The sequence below is a fragment of the Acanthochromis polyacanthus genome, chromosome 11 (assembly GCF_021347895.1).
Source record: "Acanthochromis polyacanthus isolate Apoly-LR-REF ecotype Palm Island chromosome 11, KAUST_Apoly_ChrSc, whole genome shotgun sequence".
In the NCBI taxonomy this organism is placed as follows: Eukaryota; Metazoa; Chordata; class Actinopteri; family Pomacentridae; genus Acanthochromis; species Acanthochromis polyacanthus.
Genome location: NC_067123.1, coordinates 996,374 through 1,015,476, shown reverse-complemented (window position 1 = coordinate 1,015,476; position 19,103 = coordinate 996,374). Strand labels below are relative to the sequence as shown.

General features: G+C 39.6%; 1 protein-coding gene across 5 annotated transcripts in view; it reads right to left on the bottom strand.

The window, feature by feature from the left end:
* LOC127536166 (zinc finger protein OZF-like) overlaps positions 1-19,103 on the bottom strand; it is a 66,723-nt gene continuing 47,620 nt past the window's right edge. For 3 of the 5 annotated variants that reach the window (XM_051955790.1, XM_051955793.1, XM_051955794.1), the window contains 2 exons: positions 1,844-1,975; positions 1-1,552 (listed from right to left, as the gene is read on the bottom strand). In XM_051955790.1, coding sequence (XP_051811750.1) covers positions 1,448-1,552; positions 1,844-1,975 — 237 coding nt within the window. In that variant the 3' untranslated portion in view covers positions 1-1,447. The remainder of the gene's footprint in view (positions 1,553-1,843; positions 1,976-19,103) is intronic. The other 2 variants (XM_051955791.1, XM_051955792.1) reach the window with 2 other exon arrangements.

Genomic DNA, 19,103 nt, shown 5'->3' with positions numbered 1-19,103 from the left:
TATGGTGCAATTTTGGGATTTTTATTTTGCAAAAGACACAAAAAAACACAACATGCCTAAAAGTTTTTTTGGTTTTTTTTACAGAATGTGGTTGGTGCAAATGGTTTATATTTGAAGGATTATTAAAGGACTTGAGTAGAATTATATGAATTTGATAAAAATGGAAGCTTAATTATGGTTAATTTGTCTAAAGGGAACTAAACACCACACGTATTGTTCAGGGACTGTCAGAAAGTTGGAAATCCAGTGATTTTTCAGATTTTATGGTATTTAAAAAAAACATACAATTAAACACAAAACAGGCCTGTGAAACTCAACAACAGACTTTAAAACATTTTTTGTGTCTCAGTTGCAGCTATAATCCCCAACTTTTAGGTTTCTTTTACACAAACTGATTGGTCAAACAACAAACAAAGAGTCTTTTAACATTTAGTTCCTCGTTAATAACACATTTAAACATTAAAAAAAGCTGTAAAATTACATCAAAGTTGACATCTTTAAATATTCTGTCAACATCCAACCCCAAAAAACTATTAAAATTGAACTTTTTTTGGTTGCAAAGCTCCTTCAATACTGATAGAAATTAATATTTTCAAACTACAAAAAGTCCTTTTTTTTAGTAAACACAACAGAAATACGTCAAGTTGTTCCTTCAGCAGACGTTTCCACCTCTTTGGTATCTGTGGCCTTCATTACCGGCTTCAACATGGAGAATTAAAGCTCCGTTAATGCTGCTTAAGTACAAAAACGACTCAGAGATCATCAAGGAAAACTGCCTTCTTACTCTTAAACTGAAGAGCCACAACATTAAATCCACCAGCCTGATGTTGGGTTGTTTACTTCTTCATGTTCCGACTTCAAGAACCTTCTACTAGAAGCTCTTTTAGTCAAGTTTCCAGTGTTTACGCTCCTGAATAACTCATGTTGAGGTCTTGACGCTGGTTGCTTAAAGTCAAACAGCCATTCTTCTTTCTTCTGGTCCAGTATCTTTGTTTAAAAAATGTAAAATTCAACATGTAGGCCGACAAAACAAACCTCCATTGTTCCATTTCCTACTTAGAACTGGGACTTTTTGGGACTTTTTCCACAGTGTTGAAAGACCTCCAAGGCACGAAGATGGAACTTCTGGAGATGGAGGTTGGTGGTGGATCCCTTGGGTCCTGTGGTGGAGCCTCCATAGATCCAATTTGGGAAGTCTGGAAGTCATCAATCAACAGTTTGGAGCTCTTGGTCGTGTTCCTCGAGCCATTTTTCAAGGTGTGTTGAAGTCCCATGACAGGGAGAGAAACGATATGTGGTGGAGGCGGCGAATGCTTGTCCAACCAGTAAACAGCATGTGCAGACAAACTGTGGCTGTCTGATCTCAGTGAGGCATTAAAATCGCAAAAAAAAAACAACAATTTTAATAAAATGCTTTACACTACAGGCCAAGGGAGGAGCTGATCCTTTAAAGTTTGTGGACGACATCAGGAACTTGGACTGAACCCGGCGTAGGGGAATCTTCTCGGCAGGCGTTCAGGTTGTGTCCAGTGTGCAGATCTGTGCCGCTCTGCTTGGAAAACAAACACAGTGGAAGTCAAGCTTTCCTGCAGCATTGAACAAATGATGCCTTGCCTGGAATGCAGAGCAAGACTGCTGACACTGAACACTCTGACCCCATTTAGAAGGGGAAAAACTTCTAAGTGGGGTGAATACTCTTTACAGGCACGGCACTTGCTGGTCCTTTATTTTTATTTTGTAGGAGAAATTAAGGAAACCTCATCAGAAAATAGAAATAGAGAGATGATGAAAACATGACTGATGGAGTGTAACATTAACAAAGACACTGAACAAGAGATCACACCTGAATTCTGTGGAGCCTGATCTCAAGGACTTTAAGTTTGTGGACGACTTCAGGAACTTGGACTGAACCCGGCGTAGGGAAATCTTCTCGGCAGGTGTTCAGGTTGTGTTCAGTGTGCAGATCTGTGCCGCTCTGCTTGGCAAAAAAACACACAAACACAGTGGAAGTCAAGCTTTCCTGCAGCATTGAACAACTGATGCCTTGCCTGAAATTCAGAGCAACACTGCTGACATCTGAACACACTTTGACCTCTTGTAATTGAACATTCAGCTGTCTGAGCTTCCACAAAGATTAACACTCATATAGAAAGAAAATGGCTGCAGTGTTTAAAGTAGGGACGCCTCCATAAAGTATTTTTAGCTCACCATTCAAGGTGAGTCATTAAATACTTAGCATCTGCTCATAACAGACATCAGCTATTGTAGATGAGCTGCAGTACCTAGTTGCACCATAGGGTGGAGCTTCATGCCAGACCCTCAAGACTGTTCTGTGTTGGAAAGCACAGAGCATTGTGGAACCTTGGCTAACAAAGGAGCGCTGTGACAGAGACTTACATGAGGCTCACTTTCAAATCAAACAGGAAGAAGCTGAAAACTCAAAGAAAGAGAATCATTTACACACAGGTGCTACACTCAGGTGGGACGGAACCAATCTACGGCTGCAGGTTTGCCACCTGCGCCATAAAAGGGGACACACAGCACTGAGGAGGAACTGAGAATGAATGACCTCGCTCAAAGTGGCCATGAGCTTCTGTTGGGAAAAGCATCAAGATCTGCGGCACACTGTGCAGAACTGTTTTCATCTACAAAATCCAAGTTGCAGTCGATAGGAGCAGAATTATGAAGACTCTAAGAGACCGTTTAAGCTGCCGATGTGTGCCACTACAGTATTTGTTAGCATAAGCATTAGCCACGCAGATTGGCATCTGCCACGAGCAACTTGCGGTCAACTTTCTTATGTCTATATGCCAATAATTGCCATGTGGTTTGTAATTGCTCAGTTGAAAATAAGACTGCAGGCTGAATGGTGATAATTAGAGGGTTTCCAGCTCTCTCTCTCTCTCTCTCTCTCTCTCTCTCTCTCTCTCTCTCTCTCTCTCTCTCTCTCTCTGACTTTGAGTTGCGCAAGTCATGCAGCAAAGTATTGTGGGAATATTGGTTACATGTAAACAGGAAGATATGTCTGCAGTCTGGGAGTATTACACTTTTTCCAAAGAAGATGCACGAATTGCAAAATGTAATACTTGCAAAAGTGACGCTATGAGAGGAGGATGCCATGCCAAATCGTTTAATACCAACAATTTAATTACCCATTTAAAAAACAACCACCCGGGTGTACACGCACAGTACAGAGAGTGAGCGTTAGCCGCTAACTCTCAGAAGCTGCAAAAAACAAGCACCATGGATGGTACGTCCATAAAGCAAACTCTGAACTAGACACGGGAATTTGCCAAGGACAGTACAAAAGCTGAGGACATACCAAACAAAATAAAGGAGATGGTGGCTCTGGACGACCAGCTGTTTACAATCGTGGAAAACGGAGCACACTGAAGCCCGCGACGACCCTCCAAGCCGGCGGTACTTTTCGGATGCACGACGTGGTAGCCGCACACATCCAAGAGATGTTGGATCGCATAAGCTTTACTACGGACATCTGGAGCTCCGACGTCAGTCAGATGAGTATGTTAAGCCTCACTGCTCAATGGATCAATGACGACTTCAGAATTAAAAGAGTTGTGTTGAACGCAAAAGAATTCCCTGGTTCACACAGAGGGACTGCCATCGCTAATGCATTTGACAGTATGTTAGCACACTGGAAAATACCGAAAGAGAAGGTGCACGTCGTGCTTCGTGACAATCCACAGAATATGAAGAAGGCTATGGACGAGTGTGGTGTTATTAGCTTGGGCTGCATGGCTCACACGTTAGAGCTAGTGATACATGACGGAGTATTTAACCAGCGAAGCATCTCTGACTGTGTTGCTATCGGACAGAGAATAATCGGGCACTTCAAGCACTCCTCTCTTGCTACCTCCAAGCTCGAGCAGATACAGAAAGAGCTGGGCATGATTACCAAGATGCTTCAACAAGACGGTTCTCTGAACCGCTTTACTACTTGGCAACAATACTGGACCCAAGGTACAAAGACCGCTATTTTGACACAAACACCAAGCAGGTGGCAATAAACATGCTACAGAAGGAAGTGGAAAGGATGATGTGCAGCAACAGTGACACTGCCACAGAGAAACCTAAACAGGAAGACACAGGTGAACAGCCACAACAAAAGAAGATGCATGCAGAAAGGGATGGGGGTGAGCATTCGCTGCTGGACATGTTTGATGAAACTCTGGAGGAGGAGGAGGAGGAGGAGGAGGAGGAGGAGGAGGAAGATAAAGGAGGACAGGCAGGTCTGACAAGCCCAACAGTTGTACAAGTATGTTAATACCCAAATTTGTATTCAAATAATCAAGTCTTTAAATTGTGTGTGTGAAACATTCATCCTCTAGATTTATTGTCTTTAATGTTAATGAAAAAACTACTCAAGCAGTGAGTAACAGAAACATCCGATTTATTTGTCTTCTGTGCATGAATTCAATCAGACATACAATATAAATGTAAATTCAATAAAGTGAATATTCAGGTAAACCTCTTTAACTAAAATGATAATAAATTAAATCTTTATCTGAAAAAAATATGAAAAAAATAAATTATATTCCAAGAAATGCGCTCTTACCATTTTCTTATTTTGTTGGTTTGTTTAATTGTAGGATAGGCTGATTTCCAACAGTGTATCGGCCATAGCCATGCATTCTTAAGTACCTGTGCCTAGCAATGGAGGCATCTGTCTTCCATCCCCTCCTGGTAATTACTCAACACTTGTCTTTTAAATAGTTTTTTGAACTGAACAATATTTTTGCACATTTTTATTTCTTCTGGAAGACTGTTCCATAGCAACACCCCTTTCACTGAAATGCACAAGGATTTTAGGGTTGTCCTTACTTTCGGCGGATATAATTGATCAGTTCCCCTCAGTTTATATTTATGATGAGCATCTCTATCTTGAAATAGAGCCTGGATATTACCAGGAAGGGATTTTTGTGATGCCTTGAACATAATCTGTGCAATTTTCAAATCGACCAAGTCATATAATTTAAGATTAGATGAGTTGAGAAAGAGTGGATTGGTGTGATGATCGTATCTGACATTATGAACAACCCTAATAACTCGTTTTTGCAAAGTGACTAAAAGTAATAAATTTGTTTTATAACAATTCCCCCAAACTTCTAAACCGTAATTCAAATAGGCCATTATAAAAGAATCATACAGGATGGATAATGCATTTGGATTTAGTACTAAGCTACATCTTTTCATCACACCAATACACTGAGCAACCTTCATACATACATAACTTATGTGAGGCTTCCAACATAATTTTTCATCAATGACTACGCCCAAAAACACATTTTGTTGTACTCTTTCAATAATAGTATTATCAACGGTTATTTGAATTGGTAAATCGTTTTTACGAGTTCCAAATGTTGTAAGTTCTGTCTTTTTTAGGTTTAGTGACAATTTGTTCATATTAAACCATTTTTTCAGGTTATGCAGCTCTATAGTTATTTCATTCAAAAGTTTTCCCAAATCTATCCCTGAAAAAAACAAATTTGTGTCATCAGCAAAAAGTATAAATTTTATGATTTTAGAAATTTTACAGATGTCATTAATATAAAGCAAAAACAAAGAAGGCCCTAAAATTGATCCTTGCGGAACACCGCACATAATATTTCTACAAGTAGATTTATGATGATCAACCTGAACAAACTGCTTTCTGTTCGACAGATAACTCTGTAACCAATATTGTGGCGTTCCTCTGATACCATAGCTATGCAGTTTCTTCAGTAGAATTCCATGATCGATAGTATCGAAGGCCTTTTGCAAATCAATAAAAATTCCTATAATAAATTTCTTTTTCTCAATACAATTTGTTATTTCTTCTACCAAGTCAATAAGAGCCAGCGATGTTGATTGATTTTGCCTGAAACCATATTGATTATTAGATAGTAAGTTATTTGTTTCAATAAAATTGAGTAGTCTTAAATTAAATAATTTTTCTAAGATTTTAGAAAATTGTGGTAGGAGAGAAACTGGACAGTAGTTTGTAAAGGAATGTTTGTCTCCAGATTTAAATAAAGGAATCACTTTAGCTATTTTCATTTCAGATGGGAATTTACCCCTCTGAAAAGACAAGTTGCAAATATACAGTGCCTTGTGAAAGTATTCGGCCCCCTTGAACTTTTCAACCTTTCGCCACATTTCAGGCTTCAAACATAAAGATATAAAATTTTAATTTTTTTGTCAAGAATCAACAACAATTGGGACACAATCGTGAAGTGGAACGAAATTTATTGCATATTTTATACTTTTTAACAAATAAAAACCTGAAAAGTGGGGCGTGCAATATTATTGGGCCCCCTTGCATTAATACTTTGTAGCGCCACCTTTTGCTGCAATTACAGCTGCAAGTCTCTTGGGGTATGTCTCTATCAGTTTTGCACATCGAGAGACTGAAATTCTTGCCCATTCTTCCTGCAAAACAGCTGGAGCTCAGTGAGGTTGGATGGAGAGCGTTTGTGAACAGCAGTCTTCAGCTCTGCCCACAGATTCTGGATTGGATTCAGGTCTGGACTTTGACTTGGCCATTCTAACACCTGGATACGTTTATTTGTGAACCATTCCATTGTAGATTTGGCTTTATATTTTGGATCATTGTCCTGTTGGAAGATAAATCTCCATCCCAGTCTCAGGTCTTTTGCAGACTCCAACAGGTTTTCTTCCAGAATGCTCCTGTATTTGGCTCCATTCATCTTCCCATCAGTTTTAACCATCTTCCCTGTCCCTGCTGAAGAAAAGCAGGCCCAAACCACGAGGCTGCCACCACCATGTTTGACAGTGGGGATGGTGTGTTCAGGGTGATGAGCTGTGTTGCTTTTACGCCAAACATATCATTTTGCATTGTGGCCAAAAAGTTGGATTTTGGTTTCATCTGACCAGAGCACCTTCTTCCACATGTTTGGTGTGTCTCCCAGGTGGCTTGTGGCAAACTTCAAACCAGACTTTTTATGGATATCTTTGAGAAATGGCTTTCTTCTTGCCACTCTTCCATAAAGGCCAGATTTGTGCAGTGTACGACTGATTGTTGTCCTATGGACAGACTCTCCCACCTCAGCTGTAGATCTCTGCAGTTCATCCAGAGTGATCATGGGCCTCTTGGCTGCATCTCTGATCAGTCTTCTCCTTGTTCCAGGTGAAAGTTTAGAGGGACAGCCGGGTCTTGGTAGATTTGCAGTGGTCTGATACTCCTTCCATTTCAATATGATTGCTTGCACAGTGCTCCTTGAGATGTTTAAAGCTTGGGAAATCTTTTTGTTTCCAAATCCGGCTTTAAACTTCTCCACAACAGTATCTGGGACCTGCCTGGTGTGTTCCTTGGTCTTCATGATGCTCTCTGCACTTTAAACAGAACCCTGAGACTATCACAGAGCAGGTGCATTTATACGGAGACTTGATTACACACAGGTGGATTCTATTTATCATCATCAGTCATTTAGGACAACATTGGATCATTCAGAGATCCTCACTGAACTTCTGGAGTGAGTTTGCTGCACTGAAAGTAAAGGGGCCCAATAATATTGCACGCCCCACTTTTCAGTTTTTTATTTGTTAAAAAAGTTTAAAATATCCAATAAATTTCGTTCCACTTCACGATTGTGTCCCAATTGTTGTTGATTATTGACAAAAAATTGAAATTTTATATCTTTATGTTTGAAGCCTGAAATGTGGCGAAAGGTTGAAAAGTTCAAGGGGGCCGAATACTTTCACAAGGAACTGTATGTAAGTGGTTTTGTAATTGCCTCTCCTACATATTTGACGGTCCTCATATCTATACCATTGAGTCATTCCATGTCAATTCAACAAATGCTTGTTGCACCACTTTCTCAGATCCTCCCAAAAATTTTTTTGGGCTTTATTTGGGTAATTTTATGAACAAATGCAAAGTATTATGGTTATAAACATACAGTATAAGCAGTAATGATCTAATCTAATACCCATAGTCAGTCCAAACTTAATCCTCGCCTATGATTTTAGGGTTTTAAACTACTAAAAAAAGCAATTTATACTCCTTTTACATGGTCAGAATTTTTTCCCCTTCCAAAACTTTTACCCTTCTGGTGAGAAAAGTATAGAAATGAATGAAAATAAAAAAATACTGGACTGTGGAATTTCCCAAAATATCCTTATTATTTCATGGGCGACTTTATTTTGGGTTTTTCATGCCTCTATTTTAGGACTTATTCTTGTGAAAAGACATTGAAAGAATGAATTTTCTTCTTTACTAATGAAAGTTGCATAAGTTAAAAGTTTTAAAACATTAAAATAAAGCTTATTTATTGATTTATAGGCTGTTGAACTCAGGTGTAGACCCAAAATAGCCTAACTTTAGGCATTAAAAAGTGCATGTGGGATACATGGTACGCGGTTCAAATTTTTTTTGGAGGAACTAGTATGTGTGAAGTATGTGTGAACTTACTTTCATATTTGTTTCTTGTGCCAAAGATGAGCAACTGCTGAATCAATTTACTATACATTTTGATCCTCGTTTTTGTTTTTAGGAACCATTTACATGACCAACTAAAGATGAAAGATGAATCTGAAGCATCAGCATCGTAGTATAAGTTACAAAGGGCATATCTGAAGTTAATTATTATATAGACATTGTTTTTTCTTTCATACAGTAACTGAATAAGAAGAAATGGCATCACTCCCAGACTGCATTCTCAGGACAGCCTCGGTATCGTATTTGACTTATCAGCTGAATTTGAAGATTTGCAAGTGAAATTCATGCACCCAAAAGGTCCCAGCAAGAAGTTCACATGGCCTAGAAAGGATGACGTAGTGTGGGTGCCTACAGCCCACATCCTCTGTCCAATCACTGCTCCTTCAACACGCCGTGGTGGACAGTACCACATATCTGGTGCAGATGATGGCCTGATTTCAGAGAAATTCAAGCAGTTCAAAGGACAGAAATAGTGGTGTGATAAGTTGGGGACAAATTACATGTTTTACATGGGACCTAAGGCAATATAACTCATTTTAACTGCAATATATTAGTTAGAATTCCTAAAAAAACGCCTATAAAACATAGTGCATTTCTTGGTTAAATTGGCCATGAAGGATTCAAGAAACAATGTTGATACTTCAGATATCAATTATTCGGATGTTTATTGTTATACAGACAAAGTTTCATGTTTCTACTCCATGTCCCACATTGGTTTCTGTGCCAATATATGTATGGTGTTTTTCAGTCTGTTTCATAAATAGGCATCGTTTTGAGGTCTAAGGAGACTAGCTAGCTCTTGGATATTTTTAGGTTAGAGAGAACTTTTAAGGTACTTTGAGATTTTTATAACATATGAACCTTGTTACTTATTAAAATTTGTGAAAAAAATGCCTAAATTCTTGAAAAATGCCATTTTCGCCAAATTTTTAAATTGCCCTGTACCACAGAGAAATGGGTATATTCATTCCAAATTTTTTTTTCCTGCTCTATTGTTAAGGTGTTTGAACCCTTCAGATCACTTGTAAGTCTATATCATCAGTCAGTTCCCAGTATTATCTTCCTAAATCAAGCCTTTCTACCTAACATATCAATTTCCGAGTGGAAAAATAGGGATTTAAATATTTTATAACTTAGCAAATAGCAATCATATGATGTTAAAACTTTGCAAGTAATCTATTCTTATGTTGGGATAGTTAAAAAAAAAGTTTGGAGATGATCAGAGGAGGTCATGCAACAAAATTTCCTCAGATTTGTTGAAATGAGATGGAATGACTCCATTATGATCTTGTGATGTTTTGTTACTACAAGCTTTGATAATCTTCAACAACTCAGTCTCATCCGTGGGAGTAAGAAACATGGGTTTGGGATTAGTCTCTATAAAATTCTCAAGTGGCTCATTTACCATTTCAATTTTCTCGGCTAATTCTGGGCCAATATTCACAAAAAATTGGTTAAGTCTATCCACAATTTCTTTCTTGTCACTGATTACCTGACTGTTATCAATCAAATACTCTGGATAACCTGAGCTGTTAGAACTGCTTCCCATAACAGTATTCAACACCTTCCACATACCCTGAATGTTATTTTTCTTGCTGTTGAGTAATTTAGTAAAATAGTCTTTTTTTCCCTATCTCTTAGAATATTAGTTAATTTATTCTTGTATTTTTTATATTTTTGTTCAGTTTATGTGGTCTTATACTTAAGAAATTGTTTATATAAATAATTTTTCTTTTCACAAGTGTTTGCTAATCCTTTTGTAATCCATAGTGTACACACGTGGACAAAATTGTTGGTACCCCTCAGTTAAAGAAGGAAAAACCCACAATTCTCACTGAAATCACTTGAAACTCACAAAAGTAACAATAAATAAAAATTTATTGAAAATTAAATAATCAAAAACAGCCATTACTTTTGAATTGTTGATTAACATAATTATTAAAAAAAAACAAACTAATGAAACAGGCCTGGACAAAAATGACGGTACCTCTATAAAAGATTGAAAACTATTTGACCAGAGTGACATGATTAACTCAGGTGTGTCATTTAATTGACATCACAGGTGTTTCCAAACTCATAATCAGTCAGTCTGCCTATTTAAAGGGAGACAAGTAGTCACCCTGCTGTTTGGTGAAAAGGTGTGTACCACACTGAACATGGACAACAGAAAGCGAAGGAGAGAATTGTCCCAGGACATCCGAAAAAAAATGATAGACAAACATCTTAAAGGTAAAGGCTATAAGACCATCTCTAAACAGCTTGAAGTTCCTGTGACAACAGTGGCTCATATTATTCAGAAGTTCAAGACCCACGGGACAGTAGCCAACCTCCCTGGACGTGGCCGCAAGAGGAAAATTGATGACAAATTGAAGAGACGGATCGTTGGAATTGTATCCAAAGAGCCCAGAGCAACCTCCAAAGAAATTAAAGGTGAACTCCAAGGCCAAGGTACATCAGTGTCAGATCGCACCATTCGTCGTTGTTTGAGCCAAAGTGGACTTCATGGGAGACGACCAAGGAGGACACCACTGCTGAAAAAAACTCATAAAAAAGCCAGACTGGAATTTGCAAAAATGCATGTTGACAAGCCACAAAGCTTCTGGGAGAATGTCCTTTGGACAGATGAGACCAAACTGGAGCTTTTTGGTAAGGCACATCAACTCTATGTTCATAGACTCAAAAACCAAGCATACGAAGAAAAGAACACTGTCCCTACGGTGAAACATGGAGGAGGCTCAGTAATGTTTTGGGGCTGCTTTGCTGCATCTGGCACAGGGTGTCTTGAAAGTGTGCAAGGTACGATGAAATCTGAAGACTATCAAGGCATTCTGGAGAGAAATGTGCTGCCTAGTGTCAGAAAGCTTGGTCTCAGTCGCAGGTCATGGGTCTTCCAACAGGACAACCATCCAAAACACACAGCCAAAAACACCCAAGAATGGCTGAGAGAAAAGCGTTGGACTATTCTAAAGTGGCCTTCTATGAGCCCAGATCTGAATCCCATTGAACATATGTGGAAGGAGCTGAAACATGCCATTTGGAGAAGACACCCATCAAACCTGAGACAACTGGAGCTGTTTGCTCATGAGGAGTGGGCCAAAATACCTGTTGACAGCTGCAGAACGCTCATTGACAAATACAGAAATCGTTTAATTGCAGTGATTGCCTCAAAAGGTTGTGCAACAAAATATTAAGTTATGGGTACCATCATTTTTGTCCAGCCCTATTTCATTAGTTTGTTTTTTTAAATAATTATGTTAATCAACAATTCAAAAGTAATGGCTGATTTTGATTATTTAATTTTCAATAAATTTTTATTTATTGTTACTTTTGTGAGTTTCAAGTGATTTCAGTGAGAATTGTGGGTTTTTCCTTCTTTAACTGAGGGGTACCAACAATTTTGTCCACGTGTGTATCTATGCTTCTCTGTGTGTGTCCGGTCCTATGGTCCTGTCGCGGGTTGCCTGGTGACAGACGCTGCTGTGCACTGCTCCGCGTGTTTAGAAATGTCTACACCCATAACTCCACCACGTCCAAAGATGCAGAAACGTTTGCAATGTACAGACGTGAGTGGGAAGACTCAAACCCCTGGCAATAGGTACAAGAAAAACTGTGTTTTCTGTTGCTCATGGACTGACTGAAGTAAAGCAGCATCAGGAGAAAAACATTTAAGAAACATGAGAACAGAGAGGACCCAACCAGCAGGTCACAGTTTATCATCCCCAATCATCTCCTGAAGTCCATATGGTAAGGGACATCATGGTGAGATCAGCTGGATCTCCTACAGTATATGTTTGTGAATTTACCAGAGGATGATTATAATCATGCTGATGTGGCCGTAGACTCTACAGGATTTTAGTGACTCAATAAACTCCTACGTTTTATTTAAATGCTTTTTAGTTTTCAATAAGCATTTATTGACAGACTGTATGTGATCAATAAATGGCCTTTGCCTGTCTAAAGAAAAACCCACTCAGAACTCTGATATAACAGTACTAAATAAATAAATACATGCATACACAAATAAATAAGTTAATACATTAACTGTGTTCGGATAAGATTTAGATACAGATGAAAAAATATCTGTAGATATTTTCTTTGTCCAGTATTCTGCATTCAGTGTTTATGTTTTGCAGAATCCAGTATTACACACTGGTTGGTCATTACATTTTATTAGTTTGGTTTCACTGTTTAAAATGATGCCACTTCTTTTCAGACAGAACCTGTGATCATAAAAAAAATACAGATTTTTTAGTTCCATGTTAGTAAAGCACTTAAACCTCAAAGTATGGCTAAATGCTCTTTTCTAAATTAAATAAACCACTCCTTGAGTGGTTGTGGCCCCGAGTTCAGTAAAGTTGGAAAGATATTCACAGATTCAAACTTCCAGCTTCAATAACTCATTAGATATACATTGTCAAAACATAAACGATGCCTCTTTCCCATCATTGTAAAGCAGACAATGTGCTACAAACCCGGTTTTATCTACAGTAGCTGTCTTTCAAGCTGCAGAAATAAAACGGGTGTCTATGGAGTGAACAGGAACGGTCTGCAACAGCAAAGAGAGACAAAAATATTCAATAACTTCACTCTCATACATTGTAGTGTCACCAGAATCACTGCAGCCTTCAACTGACTCCTCCTGACAAAGTGTTTTAACAGAAATGTAAATGCTGCAATTTGATTCTTTTAATAAACCATGTAACTTGGATGGATGCGATGCTGGCGTGACCACAGTGCGATCGATAGATCGATAGATATAATTTTACTGATCCCTTTGGAAAATTCCTCAGGGAAATTGTGATTCCAGTTACAGCATAGCACCAAACAGTACAAGATAAAATACAGAAAAGAAAGGAACGCCCAAAATAGATTAAAATTAGTGCAAAAATAAGTACAATCAAAAATCTGTATATAAATAGAAAACGAAAATGAAAAGTACGAATTAAAAATTAATGGTATGTGTTATTGCAACTCTCCCTTGCATTCCACATATCCTGCTGAGCATTATAATGCACAGTGTCAACCACCCCCATCCCCTCTTCTCCCTGTACCCCTCCCCCTCCCACTGAGTGCAGAGTTGTACAGCTTGATGGCTCGGGGGATAAAGGAGTCCTTAAAACGGTTGGTAATGCAATTGGGGAGAAGCAGCCTATCACTGATCAGGCTTCTCTGTGCCCTGATGACCGTATGCAGAGGGTGGCTACCATCATCCATGATGGCAAGTAGTTTGTTCAAAGTTCTCCTCTCTGCCACTGTCACCAGGGAATCCAGCTTCTTGCCAACAACAGAGCCAGCTCGCCTGATCAGCTTCTCCAACCCTGATGGTGCTCACAGTGGTCCAAGGGACCACTCAGGGAGTTTGTGTGTTTGCTCAGACTCATGAAAAATTAGAGGGTACATTGGGTATGGCATTGCCTATTTCCAAAATGTGAACATACACTCATGGAAATACAGTGCCTTGTGAAAGTATTCGGCCCCCTTGAACTTTTCAACCTTTCACCACATTTCAGGCTTCAAACATAAAGATATAAAATTGTAATTTTTTGTCAAGAATCAACAAGTGGGACACAATCGTGAAGTGGAACAAAATTTATTGGATATTTTAAACTTTTTTAACAAATAAAAACCTGAAAAGTGGGGCGTGCAATATTATTCGGCCCCCTTGCATTAATACTTTGTAGCGCCACCTTTTGCTGCAATTACAGCTGCAAGTCGCTTGGGGTATGTCTCTATCAGTTTTGCACATCCAGAGACTGAAATTCTTGCCCATTCTTCCTGCAAAACAGCTGGAGCTCAGTGAGGTTGGATGGAGAGCGTTTGTGAACAGCAGTCTTCAGCTCTGCCCACAGATTCTGGATTGGATTCAGGTCTGGACTTTGACTTGGCCATTCTAACACCTGGATACGTTTATTTGTGAACCATTCTATTGTAGATTTGGCTTTATGTTTTGGATCATCGTCCTGTTGGAAGATAAATCTCCATCCCAGTCTCAGGTCTTTTGCAGACTCCAACAGGTTTTCTTCCAGAATGGTCCTGTATTTGGCTCCATTCATCTTCCCATCAGTTTTAACCATCTTCCCTGTCCCTGCTGAAGAAAAGCAGGCCCAAACCATGAGGCTGCCACCACCATGTTTGACAGTGGAGATGGTGTGTTCAGGGTGATGAGCTGTGTTGCTTTTACGCCAAACATATCATTTTGCATTGTGGCCAAAAAGTTGGATTTTGGTTTCATCTGACCAGAGCACCTTCTTCCACATGTTTGGTGTGTCTCCCAGGTGGCTTGTGGCAAACTTCAAACCAGACTTTTTATGGATATCTTTGAGAAATGGCTTTCTTCTTGCCACTCTTCCATAAAGGCCAGATTTGTGCAGTGTACGACTGATTGTTGTCCTATGGACAGACTCTCCCACCTCAGCTGTAGATCTCTGCAGTTCATCCAGAGTGATCATGGGCCTCTTGACTGCATCTCTGATCAGTCTTCTCCTTGTTCCAGGTGAAAGTTTAGAGGGACGGCCGGGTCTTGGTAGATTTGCAGTGGTCTGATACTCCTTCCATTTCAATATGATTGCTTGCACAGTGCTCCTTGAGATGTTTAAAGCTTGGGAAATCTTTTTGTATCCAAATCCAGCTTTAAACTTCTCCACAACAGTATCTGGGACCTGCCTGGTGTGTTCCTTGGTCTTCATGATGCTCTCTGCACTTTAAACAGAACCCTGAGACTATCACAGAGCAGGTGCATTTATACGGAGACTTGATTACACACAGGTGGATTCTATTTATCATCATCAGTCATTTAGGACAACATTGGATCATTCAGAGATCCTCACTGAACTTCTGGAGTGAGTTTGCTGCACTGAAAGTAAAGGGGCCCAATAATATTACACGCCCCACTTTTCAGGTTTTTATTTGTTAAAAAAGTATAAAATATCCAATAAATTTCATTCCACTACACGATTGTGTCCCAATTGTTGTTGATTCTTGACAAAAAATTAAAATTTTATATCTTTATGTTTGAAGCCTGAAATGTGGCGAAAGGTTGAAAAGTTCAAGGGGGCCGAATACTTTCACAAGGCACTGTATGTAAGTGGTTTTGTAATTGCCTCTCCTACATATTTGACGGTCCTCATATCTATACCATTATGATCTTGTGATGTTTTGTTACTACAAGCTTTGATAATCTTCAACAACTCAGTCTCATCCGTGGGAGTAAGAAACATGGGTTTGGGATTAGTCTCTATAAAATTCTCAAGTGGCTCATTTACCATTTCAATTTTCTCGGCTAATTCTGGGCCAATATTCACAAAAAATTGGTTAAGTCTATCCACAATTTCTTTCTTGTCACTGATTACCTGACTGTTATCAATGAAATACTCTGGATAACCTGAGCTGTTAGAACTGCTTCCCATAACAGTATTCAACACCTTCCACATACCCTGAATGTTATTTTTCTTGCTGTTGAGTAATTTAGTAAAATAGTCTTTTTTTTCCCTATCTCTTAGAATATTAGTTAATTTATTCTTGTATTTTTTATATTTTTGTTCAGTTTATGTGGTCTCATACTTAAGAAATTGTTTATATAAATAATTTTTCTTTTCACAAGCGTTTGCTAATCCTTTTGTAATCCATAGTGTACTTAGGTCATTTTCCCCCCAACGTTTTCTCACTGGACAATGCTTGTCATAAAGTGAAATGAATATATTCATAAACAAATTATAGGCTACATCAACATCTAATTCTTCACAAAAAGCCTCCCAGTCATGAGAAAGTAAATTCCTTTTAAAATCTTTTAGTGCCCGCTCAGATTTCAGCCTGCAGCAAGTAAAGGTAGGATTTTGTTTGACTATTTTATAGTTCACATTGTACACCATAAAGACAGGGAGATGATCACTAGTATCATTTATTAGTATACCACTAACCACATTACCATCTAAAATATTAGTAAATATGTTGTTGATTAAAGTTGTGCTATGATTTGTTATTCTAGTTGGTCTTGTGATTAATGGATACAAATTAATACTGTACACTGCATCAGTAAAATCCTCGGTAGCTTTATGTTTCTTTGTATTCAGTAAATCTATATTATAGTCGCCACACAGTATAATGTCTTTTTTTGTTTTTCCAACAAATAATCTCTCTACCCACTCTCTGAATAAATTAATGTCTGATCCTGGAGTTCTGTATATACAACTTACTAGTATAGTCTTCCTTGCTTGCAACACAATTTCCACAGTTATGAATTCAAACAAATCTTCCACCGCTAGCGTCATATCTTCGAGGATTTTACAACTAATATTTTTATCAATATATAAAGCCACACCCCCTCCTGTCTTCTCTTGTCTATTTTTATAAAACATTTCATAGCTATTCATTTTAAAGTCAAAGCCTCTTTATTCATCTTTGTTCGCTGGAACCCACAACACAACCGGCTGCTCCTTACCTCCCGGAACCTCCTAGAACACCACCGGTGAGACGTCCTCCTCTACCCGGCCAAACCTAACACCTCGGCCCCCCGGTTCATCAGAGCCTGACGTTCCGCCTCCTCCGAACCCCTCGCCACCCGCTGGGCACCTAGCCCCCCACTACATCAGCCGCTCCCCGCTCCTGCACCCTGGTTTCCCCCCACCGAGCCACTATTCACCCCCTTTACAATAAAACTCCTCAGTTCCACCGGCCTTGATAGTGTGGCTTTCTGTTAGGATCCGCCTTCTGAGATCGTGACAGTCAGGGCCTATTTCCTTTACATTTGATACTGCTGCTATTTCACAGATGGTTTTACTGAAATGATCCTGCACTTGACGTTAAATATGTTAAAACATGTTGAAATATGTTTTACATTCATTACATAATAAAGACTACGTGGTCTAATTTGGAATGGGCTTCTTTTGAATAGTCTTCAGGTTCTCACAGTACTTACTAGGGGTGTAACGGTACACGTATTCGTACCGAACTGTTCGGTAAAGAGGTGTACCGCCGTCCGAATATTTTAGGACTATTAAGAATATACACAATTGTTTTAATTGCGAAACCTAAAACTTCGTAGTGCCCACAGCTGTGGTGGACCTTCTCCGGCTCACAGTCGCGCAGTATTGCGGAACTAAAAACAAGTAGGAGTTTCCAGGGAAGCACAGCATGTGACAGATTGTTTATTCTCCTGCCGGTGTTGTGCCGAGTTGTGCCTGCCCGCCAAGATCTGCATGTAGGTCGGGGAAGCGCACCCACTCCGCTAAAATGGAAACTATGAGACACCAAACGGTTTTTTACGGCACAGTACTTCTTGATAATGGAAAGATACTACATGAAAGCTTGGACCTACACGCAGAGCTCGACGGGCAGGCATGATTTGGCACAACACCGGTGCTTCATGGCTAATGCTAGCAACAACGAGAACAAGCTGGAGCTGGAAGACGCTCCGGCGTCATTAAAATCACCTGTTTGGGATCACTTCGGTTTCCCAGTGAAGAAAAAGTAGATAAACAAGTGGACAATTCAATTCAATTCAATTCAATTTTATTTATATAGCGTCAATTACAGTCAACTCGTCTCAAGACGCTTTACAGAACCCAAATGCCTGACCCCCAGAGCAGCCCAAAGGCGACAGTGGCAAGGAAAAACACCCTTTTAACAGGGAAGAAACCTCGAGCAGAACCCGGCTCTATATAGGGGGGACCCATCTGCCTGCTGGCCGGGCGGGTTGAGAGGGACAGAGGAGGGCAAGGGGGAGGGATGGGAGAAGAGGGAGGGGTGGGAAAGCAAGGAAAACACAACACACATTTGGATACATGCATGACAGGATATGTGACACAGACAAAGTATAAGCTAACATTGAAAACTGACTCATAGTTTACTCTGATGATGTACGGCTCTGACATTAAACATACTCCATATATAGCTAGCAGTAAAATTCAAACAGTATGTAAGTTAGCATAACAGTATAGTGAAGGCAATGCAGAGTTGACTGGTGGAAAAAGGGAGTTGGAAGCAGAGGGCTGGAGGACGGTCAGCAGCAGCATCCCACAGTGGACATGGTGGAGACTGGACCAGCTGGTGGAACATCAACCACAGATCTGAAGCATCCAGCTCTGGGACCAGGGACACTCAGAGAAATAGCACAGGGGGAAACAGAGTGAATGTACTGCAATAACGGTATACATATTAAATGTGAAGGTAGATAGAGAAGGGCTCAGTGCGTCAAGAAAAGTCCCCCAGCAGCCTATAGGCCTATAGCAGCATGACTAGAGGCAGAACGAAGGGACGTCCAAGAAGGAGTCAGCTGTGCAAATGAAGACACAAGCCAAGACAAGACGAAAGCTGTATGCCGACACTGTGAAGCGGTCCTCAGCTGCATCCAGCAACACGTCAAACTTAAGACACACATTAGAAAAAGCACCATCCAAGCATAGCTATCCCCGCTGCTAGGAAAAAACAGAAAACTGTACAAACGATGCTCCCAACATCATTTCATCAAACTCTGCCTAGCAATTCAGAACGGTCTAAAGCAATAACCAAGTCCATGGTGTTTTCATAGCAGCAGATCTACGGCCATACTCTGTTGTTAAGAACTGAGGTTTTAAACTGATGAAGGTAAGCTTCCATTAACTTTACATTATTGCTGTGCCCTTTGCTACAGATAAATGACGAGATTGTG